Source organism: Pelophylax lessonae (assembly GCF_965119305.1).
Source record: "Pelophylax lessonae genome assembly, chromosome: 1".
NCBI lineage: Eukaryota > Metazoa > Chordata > Amphibia > Anura > Ranidae > Pelophylax > Pelophylax lessonae.
In genome coordinates this window covers 318,046,844-318,061,313 of record NC_138768.1, presented here as the reverse complement: position 1 = coordinate 318,061,313, position 14,470 = coordinate 318,046,844, and the positions used below count along the sequence as shown (strand labels likewise).

Below are 14,470 nucleotides of genomic sequence, written 5' to 3'. Positions count from 1 at the left end.
AAACCTAAGACAGTTGAGCAACTAAAAACCTGTATTAGACAAGAATGGGACAACATTCCTATTCCTAAACTTGGGCAACTTGTCTCCTCAGTCCCCATACTTTTGCAGACTGTTATAAAATGAAGAGGGGATGCCACACAGTGGTAAACATGGCCTTGTCCAAACTTTTTTGAGATGTGTTGATGCCATAAAATTTGAAATCAATTTATTTTTCCCTTAAAATGATATATTTTCTCAGTTTAAACATTTGATCTATATAATCTACCTCCACAAACACGTCCTGCTGACATGCAAGGACCAAGACCCTTACTCATTAACCAATATATTAAACAGAGTGGTCTCCCAAATTTATCAGAAACAGACGTTATTAACCTTGAAAAAGATATTTCCATTGAAGAGGTGCAACAGGCTATTAGCTCCATGAAAAGCGGCAAAAGTCCAGGTCCTGATGGACTGACCTCGCATTATTTCAAGACTTTTGAGGCAATTTTGATTAATCCCTTAACAAAAGCCTTGAACACCCTCTCCAAAAATGACAAACCATCCCCTGAATTCCTTACGGCGCATATTACAGTGATCCCCAAGAAAGATAAGGACCCAACTTTGTGTGCTAACTATAGACCCATCTCCCTTCTCAATCTGGACGTCAAGTTGCTTGCCAAGATTTTAGCAAACAGGCTCAGACCTCTGCTGCACCTAGTGATTGGACCAGAACAAGTGGGCTTTATGCCAGGTCGAGAAGCCAGAGACAACATTATAAAATCACTAAATTTGATTCATGAAGCTCGCAAACATAGATTGGAAGGATTGATTCTGTCAACAGATGCCGAAAAGGCCTTTGACAGGGTGGCCTGGGATTATCTTCAGGCCACTTGTCGTCACTTGGGGTTAGGCTCCAACATGATGGGATGGATCGGAGCTCTTTACGAGGATCCCATTGCCAAGGTGAAAGTTAACAATACTCTCTCCACACCCCTCCATCTGAGAAATGGCACTAGACAGGGATGTCCCCTCTCGCCAATACTCTTTATTTTGGCACTAGAACCACTAATAAGGCATGTCAACACAGATCCGGCGATTCATGGCTTCCAGATTGGGAACAGAGATTTTAAGATATCTGCCTACGCAGATGATTTATTATTTTACATCACCCAACCACACATCTCCATACCGAACCTAAATTTGAAATTTCAGACTTTTAGATATTTATCTAATTTTAAGATAAATCATTCAAAATCAGAAGCGCTTGATGTTTCCCTATCCCCAGGCATAAAGGATTTGACCCAACGCAATTGCCCCTATAAATGGGAAACTAAATCACTCACATACCTAGGAATACAGCTAACTCCCAAAATCGAAAATCTTTTTGAGGCGAATTTTATCCCTCTTCTAAGAAACATAAAGAAGGACCTACGTAACTGGAATAATAAGCATTTCTCCTGGTTTGGAAGAGCAGCGATCCTGAAAATGGTCATTCTACCTAGGCTTCTCTATTTGTTTCACGCACTCCCGATTAAAATACCTACTGCCTTCTTTCGCAACCTTCTCTCTGTACAGAGACAATTTGTCTGGGCTCTTAGGAAACCCAGAATTAAGCTAAAATTCTTGCAGTTACCTAAAATTAAAGGAGGAATGGGGTTGCCCGATTTCATTAAATATCACCAGGCATCACATATAACCAGGGTAATTGACTGGCATTGCCACTCCCATCACAAAGACTGGGTTGAACTCGAAATAGGCCTCTCAAGATACCCAGTGCACCATTTAATTTGGACAGATCCCTCTAATTATCCGCCCGATGTCAGGAATCACCCCCTGATTTCAGCCACATTATCGATTTTTAATAAAGTAGCATCAAAATACCAATTGATCACCAGTCCTGGTCCCATGACACCAATTACTGGCAACCCGGATTTCCCACCGGGAATGGACTTTAAACCACCCCCGGTAGACTCACAACAGAGGAATACTCCATTGAGAGTGAAAGACTGCTTGTTAAACTCGAGATTGTTATCTATGAAAGAATTTAACGAAATTAAACCTCAGGGCTACACAATTTCCCACTGGAATTACATACAGCTGCATAACTTTGTTCGGAATCACAAGCGCAAGTTCCTTTTTTCTAGGCCAATATCTGCTTTCGAGAAAATTTGCGGGGACCGTAAATCTTGCAGTAAAACCACATCACAAGCTTATAAATGGATCTCCCAAGCACCTAACCAAGCGATAGATGACTATAAAAAAGTTTGGGAGAGAGATTTAAATTGCTCCTTTACAGAAAAGACTTGGGAGAAAGCCTGTGTGTTCACGCACAAATGCTCTCTAAGCACTAAAATTCAAGAGACCTCGTTCAAAATTATGACACAGTGGTATTTGACACCAGTCAAAATAAAGACATGGTCCCCGCAGAGTTCTGACAAATGCTGGAGGTGCCTAAAGGAAAAAGGGACTTTTGTTCATATTTGGTGGTCATGCACAAAAATACACACATTCTGGAAACAGATTGTTCATCTGATAAAAATGATAACAGACACATCTATGGTGTTAGATGCTGCAACTTGCCTACTACACGTAAACACTCTCTCTTACAAGAATTACAAGAACTCCTTAGTTAGACACTTGTTGAATGCGGCAAAAGCCGTCATACCTCTTTTTTGGAATTCTCAATACACCCCATCAACTAAAGACTGGGCAAACAAAGTTAAAATGCTCTTTGAAATGGAAGAAATCGTTGCTATTAAGAAGGAAAACAGCTTAACCTTTCACGAACTTTGGAGACCTTGGACTATGTTCACTTTGTCCTCCAATTACACTAAATTTATCACCCGGTAATCGGCCAAGCTCTAGTCAGTCAGGTATGACTAATATGTCTTGAGACCATTTTCCTAAATTTTATTTATTTTTTCTTTTTATGTGACCTACACCCCCTCCCCCCCCCCTGCCTCCCCCCTCTATATTTCCTACTTTATTTCTTTCCTTTCTTTCTTTTTCTATTCACTTTTCTATGGGCCGCAGGCCCTTGGTGTGGACACTGGTCCATACCCCCTTGTTTGGAATTTGTTTTCGCTGATTTACATCTAAGTCTAATTGGTTGCACATTTGTTTGCCTGATGTATGTTAAATGACTACTAGATGTATCTCATTATTGTTACACTGCGCTTTACTTGTTAAACCAATAACTGTTTTCATTGTATTTTCAATTAACTTCAATAAAGCACTTTATTGGGAAAAAAAAAAAAAAAAAAAAAACATTTGATATGTCATCTCTGTTGTATTCTGAATAAAATATTGAAATTTTAAACTTCCACATCATTGCTTTCTGTTTTTATTCACAATTTGTACAGTGTCCCAACTTTTTTGGAATCGGGTTTATATAAAAAAACACATATTTTGTATAGCTGCTTGCGTATTGAATACCAACAATCATCGTCTACTGCAAACATGCATGACTTTGGTCGAGATAGAGAAATAAGGTTGATGCTTTTTGCGGAATTCCCGAGAAACTTCTTCAGGACCTCCTATCTCTTGGTCTTGAAGAAGCCTACATTTTTGCTACATATTTGAAATAGGGATCATACCCTCCAATGACATACATTTCCAGGTGAACCCTCCCCCCACACACATCCAACAAACATTTTATATCACTGAGAAGAAGATTAGGGTGCCGTTGCTTCCCCTCCCCCAGCTCATATGCAGCTGAGAACAGAGAGAAGGTGATCACTTATAAAATAAAAAAAAGGGAAAAAAGGTATTTATAATGTATTTTTTATATCTATACAAAAAGTGTTTTGCTTTGCTTTTCTATTTTAAACTGAATGGGCTGTTTTACAAGGTGATCATGTACAATCACTTTAACTTATAAATGGGCCATGTTATAGAGGTTCTAAGTAATGGGGAGGTGTTTTGCTTGTATCTTTTCAGCTACTTTGTGGTAAAGCAAGAAAACTAAAAACCCTATATAAAGCCTTTATAATAATCACATTTTGTTGATTGACAGCCTGAAATTAAGACAGACACATATTTTGTTTTATCCAGTTGTATTTACTCATTGCAATTTATAACATCCAAATAAAAAATATAACACCAATATGTCAGCAAAAAAATCAAAACAGAATCACTGGGTTGGAAAAAGAATTACTATCTTGTGTCAGTATTTTGTTGAACCACCTTTTGCTATAATTACAGCCTTTAGTCTGTTGGGATATGTCTCTACTAACTTTGGTCATCTAGACTTTGCAATATTTGCTCACTCTTCTTTACAGAACTGCTCAAGTTCAGTTACATTTGATGGTGTTTGTGGACTGCAGTCTTCAAGTCATTCAACAGATTTTATAATGGGGTTTAAGTTTGGACTCTGACTAGGCCATGCAAGGACATTCACCTTTATCTCCTTCATCCACTGTGTGGTCATTTTTGCTCTGTGCTTTGGGTCATTGTCATGTTGGAAGTTAAACCTTCTTCTTCCCATTGACAACTTTCTGGCAGAGGGCAGTAGTTTTTCCTCAAGAATTTAATGGTATTTTGCCCCATCCATTTTTATTCTATCCTGACAAGTCCTCCAGTCCGTGCTGCAATGATACACTCCCATAACAGGATATTACCACCTCCATGCTTTACTGTAGCAATGGTGTTGTTTGGATGGTAAGCTGTATTTGATTTCCGCCAGACATTTCGTTTGATGTTGAGGCCAAATAATTCCATTTTAGTCCCATCTGACCATAACATCTTTTTCCATGTGGCCTCAGAATCTTCAAGGTGCGTTTTGGCAAAGCTCAGTCGTGACTGCATGGGGCCTTTCTTGAGGAGTGGCTTTTTTCTTGCAAGCCTCCCATACAAGCCACATATGTGGAGAATTTGTGATATTGTTGTCACATGCACACAATGACCACTCTTTGTTATAAATTCCTGCAACTGCTTTAGAGTTGCTGTAGGCCTCTTGGTAGCCATACTAGCCACATATGTGGAGAATTTGTGATATTGTTGTCACATGCACACAATGACCACTCTTTGTTATAAATTCCTGCAACTGCTTTAGAGTTGCTGTAGGCCTCTTGGTAGCCATACTAGCCACATATGTGGAGAATTTGTGATATTGTTGTCACATGCACACAATGACCACTCTTTGTTATAAATTCCTGCAACTGCTTTAGAGTTGCTGTAGGCCTCTTGGTAGCCTCTCTGATTAGTTTCCTCCTGGCTCTTTCATCCAGTTTGGAGCAACGTCCTGATCCAGGGAGGATTTGTGTTGTACGAAATACCTTCCACTTCTTAATAATAGACTTCACTGTGCTTCTAGGCATTGATAAAGCCTTGAAATTTTTTTGTATCCATCTCCTAACTTGTGCTAGTCCACAATTTTATGTTGGAGATCTTTTGACAGTGCCTTGTCACCCATAGTTGAATGTTTGCTTCAGTTGCACTACCAGGGACTGAATTGCTCCAGGAAAGCTCTTTTCATGCTGAGCTAATTAAAATAACCACAGCTTATCACAGTTGAAATTCAAATGGGTTTGTGTGCCATTGAGAAGGTAATTAGCTACACCTAATTGAGTTTACTGGTTTCCGCTCCAACCCGTGGCTGCAGGAAAGAAATTTGCACTGTCTATCGCCAGCCTAAAAGTCACTTAGCATGTGTTAATGCCGGTCCACAATTTGCTCCTTAAACAGGACTTCAGGCATTAAGCATTCAAAGGAAAGCTGTATCTTGATCTGGTTCTCGTGTCTTGTAAATATAGTGTCATCCTATGTTGAAGTTCCCTTTCCAGTTTGTGCTGCTGCCTTTTTATTTAGAAAGTTTGTTAGCCATCCCCACATGGGGGGCAACCCTCTCTGCTTCTATCATCTTCTTACATCAGTTTCTTTGAGGGGAACATTTCCTAACTCCAAACACTAGACAGCACTATAATATCATAGGGAATATTTTGGGGACCCCCAGGCCACCATAATCAGTGTCCCTATTGGAAGATTTCCCCTCTATTACTTTTCTGGGGACAACCCAAAATGTAGTATTTTCTTTTACTTTCAATAATAATGGTAAACAGGACAAATAAAGAGGGTGAATCTCCTTAACGAAGACACAGACAGCAATAAAAACTGACAGGCGTTCTAATCCATCTTCACTCTAACCAAAATTAAACAAAAAGTTTTGCCTTTAGTTATACTTTAAGCTATAATTTATTCTTATTGACATAGCTCGGAGCCTGGGTCCAGTATTAGGCCCCTTTCACACTGGCGAACCGATCCGATGCGCCTGTCAGTTTTTCAGGCGGACCTGATCGGATGCTCCATGCATCCCTATGGGGCAGCGGGTGTCAGCGGAGACATTTCCGCTGACTCCCGCTGCTATCCGATTCTGATCCTGTCCGTGAAATCCAGACGGATGGAAACCCTATTTTCCATCCATCTGGAGGATCGGATCGGATGAGAACGGACAGGCGGTCGGTTCGCATCCGATCTCCCCATAGAGGACAGCGGGGATCTCACAGCTCCGTCTCTGCACACAGAGCGGAGATGAAGCTGTCATCCGCCTGCTTAGCGAGGATTGGCGGATCGATCCCCCGCTGAGCAGAACGGACTCTGTCGGGCACACCGCCCGTGTGTGAGAGACCCCTTACACAAAAGCTCCTTTGAAACAATGGCAATAGTTAAAACTGTGCACACTGCATGTCAGATTATTTACATTGCCCAATTGTATCTATTTTCCAATCATATTAGAAGACTAGCCATGTGCAAACATTGTTCCAATGGCATTTGGACAGCTATGTCATTTATTCACAGCAATCTGTGAATGAAGAAACTACAAGTCTCATCTGGCACCATGGCAAACAGCTCTTAATAAACTGCAAGGGCACTTTTCCCAGCTTTCAAACATAAAGTCCATAAAAATTTACAGGCAAAAAGCTGGAGAATGTGTCTGTATTCACCTAACATTGCACTAACAATTCACTGATCGTGGCTGCAATGCTTTGCATGGGCAGAAAAATAATAAATGCATTTTTTTTTTTTTTCAAAAATGTGTTTTTTTTATTTTTTTCCCCAAAGTTGAACTTATCCTTTAATTAGAATATCAATAGATAAAGAGAAGCAATTGACCATTTTCACCTAGGACAGGAAGTCTGTTACTGGCAGGATCAGCAGCTGAAAATAAGGGCTTAGTTACACTTCTTTGTTGCAGTAACACGTGCTTTACTGCAACACACTTTATGCGTTTTGGTATGCTGCCCAATGTACCTTTCCCGATGCACATATGTGCAGCACATCACAACACACAGTTATGTTAATTAACACACTACCTCCTGTTGTGGTGTGCTGTTTTGATAAAAATAGTGCACGTAACTTTTTTGGTGCATTTTAGCACATTAGACAGCCCATTCAAATAAATTGGCTGCCCTAACGCAATGCACGCAAACTGGCCCGTAAGAGGAAAAAGTCTGAAAAAAAAATTCATGCAGCCAGCACATACAAGGATTAGTAACCTTTATTTTGCTTTAAGACATAGTGTAAACTCGTAATATAAAGTCATATTTGTATTTAAATAAAATAACTGTCATTGTTAAGTGCCTCTTGCAATCACTTTTTTCAAGCCTTCTTTGCCTCCATGTTTTATCAATAGAGACTGTGCACATGCATTGGTCTTATAGTGTACCCCTCGTCACTACAGCAAATGTAGCCTACTGCTATACTGGAGATAATATCTGACAGATAGCCAATATCTATCAATGTGTGCAAATGTCTATAATGCGTGATACTTTAACCACTTCTATACTGGGCACTTTCACCCCCTTCCTGCCCAGGCCAATTTTCAGCTTTCAGCGCTGTTGCACTTTGAATGACAATTGCACGGTCATGCAACGCTGTACCCAAACAACATTTTTATAATTTTTTTGAGACAAATAGAGCTTTCTTTTGGTGGCATTTAATCACCACTGAGTTTTTTATTTTTTTCTAAACAAATGAAAAAAGTCCTGAAAATTTTGAAAAAAAAAATTTTTTCTTTGTTTCTGTTTTAAAATTTTGTAAATAAGTAAAAGGCTTTTCCTTCCCTCCCCGCTGGGCCGCCCCGCACTCTGGGATCCCTCCCATAACCTGCTCCGGTGCCTACAGCGGCCTGCCCTGCCGGGCCTCGCCGTCACCGGGAACACCCAGGCCGGAGAGGAGGCCTAAGCCGCCCGAGAGGAGTCTTTGGGAGTCTATTCTGGTCCGTACTAGGAGGAGGCGTTCAGATGCCACTGGATCCTGCCTGTCATAGATATATCAGCACTTTGGGCGTTTTATGACCCTGTAGGGTCTAAGGAGCTGGTAAGAGTATTCAGTGACTCTGCTTGGTGGTGGACTTTCCTATTTGCACCCCTCCTTTTTTTGGATTTATGTGGACTCTATATTTGCACTTGGGACTCATGTTGTCAGCTGCATTTGCTTATCTTGATTAGCGCGACACCATCTCCTACATTGCTACTGGAAGATATTGTTTTCTTGTCTTTTTGTGTCAGCTGCTTTTCATTTATGGGGTGCAACCCCTTTTATTTAAGTGTTTTATGTGAACATTTTAGTATATTATGATCATAGCGCAGCAATCTTATCTTAAGTACAAACTATAGAAGGATATGCTTTATTAATTTTTTGTTTCAGAAGTTTACAACCACTTTAGCCGACTAACCTGAACCTTGATCATGTTGATCAGAGCTCCCACTTTGAAGAAATTGGTAAATGAGTCCAAGTTATTGAGATCTTTGTGCATTCACCCTTTGTGTCTGTCTTTCATAAGCCCTCTAAGTTTCCTGTTTACTGGACTAGAGCTGAAGGCATAAAAAAGAGGGACGATTGCCACACCACAGCTATTAAGAGCAAACGTAAACTGATAAGGAAAAAAAACCTTTAGAGTGACCTCACATATGGAATGGCCTAAAAGTAAAAGAATACTCTGATATACCTTAACTATATGCATTGGACAAAACAGAACCCCAAAAATAAATGGAGCTAGATAGAGAATCTTTCTGATCCTTTCTTGTTGCTCTTTGGGAACCGAGGGAGAGTTCTTCAAGGCATGGTAGATGAAGTGGCCAAGGAGGCAAATCAAGCTCAATGGTAAAAAAAGAAATATAAATGAGAGCATTAAGTCAACAACAGCCCATTCTGCTGCTAATCTGAAATCCGGAAAGCATTTCCTTCTATTGTTATCGGTCATCACCTGTTCAGTAACTGAAATGGCTGTCACTATGGACCATAGGGTAAAGCTGACTGATCCACATACCCAAATGGAAGAAAGTGTTTTATATTTCAGAGGTTGCTTCACAGCCATATACCGCACAAGAAACATCCAAACAAGAAATACCGCAGCAGTTCTTTGTACAATCTTGGGGATAAGACCAAGAACATGGCAGAAGAATGAGCCAACTGTAAAGATGTTCAAAAGATAAGTGACTCCAAATGGTAGAACCAGACATTCTAATATTGCAGCACCCAGAAGATTGACCGCATAGAAAGGCAAGCCCAGTAATCTTCTGACCTCTGGCCATATTGCCCACAGAACCATAACACTGAGTATTAGTCCCAACAATGTATTCCCAATGTAGATACAGGAGAGAAGAATTGCATATTCTGCTGAAGTAGTGTTGCATGAAGATGCATTTCCATAGGAGGTGTCTTGTAAGGAGATGTTGGGGCTATAAATTACACTCATAGCCATCTTAAATAAAAGCACCTGTAAAAAATATGAAATCAAATTAAAGTCTGCAATAGATCAGATTATAACATTAAGAGCTGCAATTTAGCAAGTATGTTTTCATGCATTTCAAGTACAACTGAAGACAAAGGGAGGGTTATAGTTCCTAACAGTTTTTTGCCATCTGTGTCCCATTAAGGTAATTTCCCTTCACTTTATGTCCTATTGGGGTTTATTTACTAAACCTAGACAGGGCAAGATTAATAACAATTCTGCAGAGAAACCAATCAGCTTTCAGGTTTTATTGTTAAAGCCTAATTAAACAAGCTGAAGTTAGAAGCTGATTGGTTTCCCTGCAGAATTGTGACTAATTTTGCCCTCTCTAGCTTTAGTAAATAACCCCCATAGCCACAATAGGAAGTAAAGGGGAAGTGACAGAATCCCTGGTTGTAGTATCTACATTGAAAGATTTCCCCTCTATTCTATTCCCATCTCTTCCTGTTTTGGTAACACCCCTATTTAGCACCCTACAAGGTAGGTGCTAGGCAAAGTATAGTGGGCCTTAGCTGCCTAACAGCAGGGCCATGATTTTCAGCTGGGCTGTCATGTCTCCCAGGTGTAGCTGTTGAGAGTGGGGGGTCTTCCCACTGGCTCCATGAGAAGGGTTCTCATTGGGCAGTGAAGGAAACCCAGCCAATGGCACACTCAGGCCTGTATCTACCCCAGAAAGGCAGATTCTGCCACACAGGATTCTGGGAGAGGGTATAAATTTGAGGGAGCGCATGACGCAGCATCTTTGGTGGGAAGCAGAGTCCCAGGAGGGAGAGTATGGCTGTCTCTCCTCCTTTCAGCAGGATCGTGTGTCCCAGGTGGCTTGCCTGAGGGGACGGAGTGAGCTGAGCTGCAGACAGGATCCGGTGTGCCGAGAACCACCAGAGCAGAGTGGGTCCAGTTTCAGGAAAGCATTTCCCAGTTTGTGAGTACTGTAAACTGCTCACTGGGGAGCTGCCTAGCAGAGGGGACCACTCCCCCTCTAAACTTCAGGGTCCTCTCACTAGGCACCCCCTCTGAAGTGTAAAGGGGGCGCCAGCGGTTGGGCCCAGAAGAGTTAAAGTGTACAGCGTGCAGTCTACAGTGTTGAGAGGTGCAGCAAGCGCAAGCAGTCACAAAGAGCTTCCCCAGTCAGTGAAGGGCTGGGGAGAGCTGTTTACAGGACCTTTGAGCTAACCAGAGTGTCAAGAGTCAACTCTTAGTATGGTCCAGGACTTTTTGAGCTAATCAGAGTGTCAAAAGTCAAGTTCAAGCACAGTTCAGCAAGTCAGTATTTCTTAAGCGCCAGCAAGCGTTGGTCGGCATTCAGCTGACGTCTAGACAGCGCTAACAGGCGTTTTTTCTGCAAAGTGTCGCAGTTGTACCTAGTTGAGCCAGAGGAGTATCTCACTCATTCCCTTCTCCCATCCCCATTATCAAATAAACAAAACAAACCAAAGATGCCGGAATGGTCATTGTCTCCAATCTTACACTTGGGTATTCAGCTTAAATGGGCTGAAGGTGTCACCGGTAACAATGGCAGACCCACATCAGGCCCAATGCCTGGAAAACCTGCTACACCTAAATTTTGGATTTTCTTGCACGTTCACTCTCAGTAATAATGGTAAACAGGACAAATAGAGAGGGTGCACAGACAGCAACAAAATCCTAATAGGTGTTCTAATCTCTCTCCACTCTAGCCAAAACTTTTTTTAAAAATTGCCTTCAGTTATACTTTACAGAAAACCGTTATTTAGAAAAACTGAGGGAAATACAGAGGTTGTGATTGGCTAATCCCCTACTAAAATGCAAAGTGCATGGCTGTCTCAGGCTTAAATTGCAAGTCACTGGCTGAGCAAGTATGCTAAAAGCAAGCCTCTAAATGTCAAGGCTTCTGACCTATAATATAAGAATGGAAGACGAAGGATAAGAATGACAAGCAACTAGCATTTTTAAAAGGAAAGCTCAGTAATGGCAGCCAATATATTTATATCGGTAAAGATTTCACTTCGGTTTGGTATTACTGTGCACAAGATACAAATACAACAAACGTTTCTACACCAACAATAGCTTGGATATGTATAAATGAGTAGTGGGTACTTTCGACTGGTCCATATGCTAATTGTACTGCACCTAACAAAAGTTATGAATTTGGTGCATTAGCTAGGAGTTTACTAATATACATGTACAGTACTTTGGGAAATATAGAGGATTTTCATTTTTACTACTACTATCTTGTTAGGAGAGAACTTTTTTGAAAGCAAAAACTTCCATAATAAGTATACAGTGACTGTCCTTTCACTGTTATGGATACAAACCAGCCACTGCACGAAATTCTGCAGCAATGCACACTCTATCCATCTACACAATGCTCTAATAAAAAATGTAGTGAATTTAATTATCCAGTGCTGGTTGTGAAGGTAAATCCTTAAAAAAGCATGCTAGATATTAAAGTGTTACTAAACCCACAACAGTAAAATCAGTCTGTATATGCAGTAAAGCATGCTTGTTATACCCACTCTGGAACCTAAGGGGTTAATCCTTTGCATTGTGTATAAAGGCTGTTTAATCCGGTCCCTCTGATCCTCCCCCTCTTTCACTGTCTCCAAGAAAATCCTCATATTTACAGAGTCATGGGATGGACTGCACATGCTCAGTTTGGTATGTATTGCTAGAGAGTTTTTTTGTAGAGTGCATGTGGTTAGCACAGGATGGGGGAGAATGAAAATTCCTCCTACAAGCTTTACTAGAATCTGATACAAGTCACAAGACTGCTATATACTGCTGATGAGAAATGGTATTTAGCAGTTTATATTTACTTAACTAATTGCATTTCCATGTTCTGTGTACAGTGGGAGCCCAGATATAGTGAGTGCAGGATCCTGGGTTTAGCAACACTTTAAGTAAAACTTTAGGCAAAAATAGAAGTGACATACTGTACACAGGGCCAGTGATAGGGGGGGGGGGGCACCAGTCCTCCTGTAGGGGGCCCGGGCACACAGGGGGGCCCCAACAGCATGGGGAATTGGTACAGTCGGGCGGAGGGGCAAGTACAGAAGGAAGCCCTGTGCCGCTCTCTGCAGCAGCTGAAAGCCAGTTTCAGATGCAATTACAGGAATGATGCCCTGTGCCTGTGTCTCTTCCTGCAGCAGCTGGAAGCTGGCAGGAGGGGGAAAATTGGCTTTCAGCTGCTGCAGGGAGAGACACAGGGCATCATTCCTGTAATTGCTTCTCCGTCACGATCCCCCTCCCTGTACTGCCTGCTTCTGACCCCCCCCTTCCCGTGTGCCCCCCTTTCACTGTGCTGCCCCCCTCCCGCAGTGCTGCAGGCTTCCCTGTCCTGTAAAAAAATAACAAATTTAAGAAAAAATTATAATTAAACATTGTTACAAATAATTTTAAAAAAATGTAATAAAAAAAAAAAGAATTGTTAATTTTTTACATTTAAAAGAAAAAAAGTTATACATTTAAAAAAAAATTGTAAAAAACAATTTAAAAAGGGCTAATTCACACAGGTACTCTGTTATGTTTGTGTCCGCTAATAATGATTTTAGTGTACATTTTGTGAAAATATTGTCTTGATAAATTTGGAGGGGGGGGGGGCTGCCAGGTAGGCTGTACGGGGCCCCTTGATTTCTAATAGCAGCCCTTACTGTACATGATGCAATCAGTCAGTACCAGGAGTTTTTATTTCTCAGCTCCTCTATAAGTTTAATTACCTGTTGATCCTGCCAGGAAATCAGGACAGCAATAGTGGATGTTTCAGGATTGGGAAAGAACATGTAACCCTGGTGGAGAAGCTATAAACTCAGCTTTTATGTACATGGCCTAATACTTTTTTTCCAAAAGGAAGGTTTAACTGATTAAAATATGTTTGCTGGAATTAAGCTTTAATTTGTTTGTCTCTTACTTAAAATTCATGTTAAGCATAGTTCACACCGCTAGTTCTTTTTTTTGTTCAATCTAGCAGGTTGAACGAAAAAAACTGACAGCTCAGGTAAAAGCTGCTGTACTAACAATCCGATGTTAGATGTTAGTATAGTAATCTCCCATGCTATTGTGTTCTGACCCACACCCCCCCCCCCCCCCCCTGCCAGAACACTCGAGTTAGCGCTCTTAGTCCTTGAATGAGAGTATTGATCGGGAGCTGGTCGGCAGATCTGTTTCGGTAATAAGCCGTCGACAGAGGCCGGCCAAACAGTCAGCTTCTGTTGGGCCGGCTGCCATACACACAGGCCGAATGTTCTATTGAACCAGCCGATGCCGGCCGACATTTGGCCCGTGTGATATACTAGACTTTAGACTAAATGTCTATCTACCCTGTCCAATTTTAATGCAGAAGAAAAAAGTGTTATCACACAGTTAAAGGAAGTAGAAAAGAAAATAGTCTACTGGCAGAATCAACAAGTAATAAAACAATGTTACAAAGGGGGACAGACTGCAATTATATTTTATTATGCTTTACACTTTAACCACTTGCTGGCTAATTATGACATTTCTCACATACATACATACTAAAAATCATTATTTATTTTTTTTTGCTAGAATATTTTGTTTTTTTTGTTAGAACATTACAGAAATGGGGGAATATGTACCAATGCAGAGAAAAAAAAAAAAAAAAAAAAGTTTTTAAAAATTTCATGTGGCCAGAGCAGTGATTTTTTTCCCCCTGTTTTTAAGAAAAAAAATGACATCTCCATCCTGGCTATCGTTTTTAAACAGACTGGGATTTGATTTGCACTGCCTGATCTGCGCTTTATATGAACGGCAACAAACTAA

General features: G+C 40.8%; 1 protein-coding gene across 1 annotated transcript in view; it reads left to right on the top strand.

Moving 5' to 3' along the window:
- Positions 1 to 288: 288 nt before the first annotated feature.
- Positions 289 to 14,470, top strand: part of RPGRIP1 (RPGR interacting protein 1) — a gene marked incomplete at its 5' end in the record, with an annotated part of 129,530 nt that continues 115,348 nt past the window's right edge. Inside the window, one exon of the mRNA XM_082244559.1 lies at positions 289 to 945. Coding sequence (XP_082100685.1) covers positions 289 to 945 — 657 coding nt within the window. The remainder of the gene's footprint in view (positions 946 to 14,470) is intronic.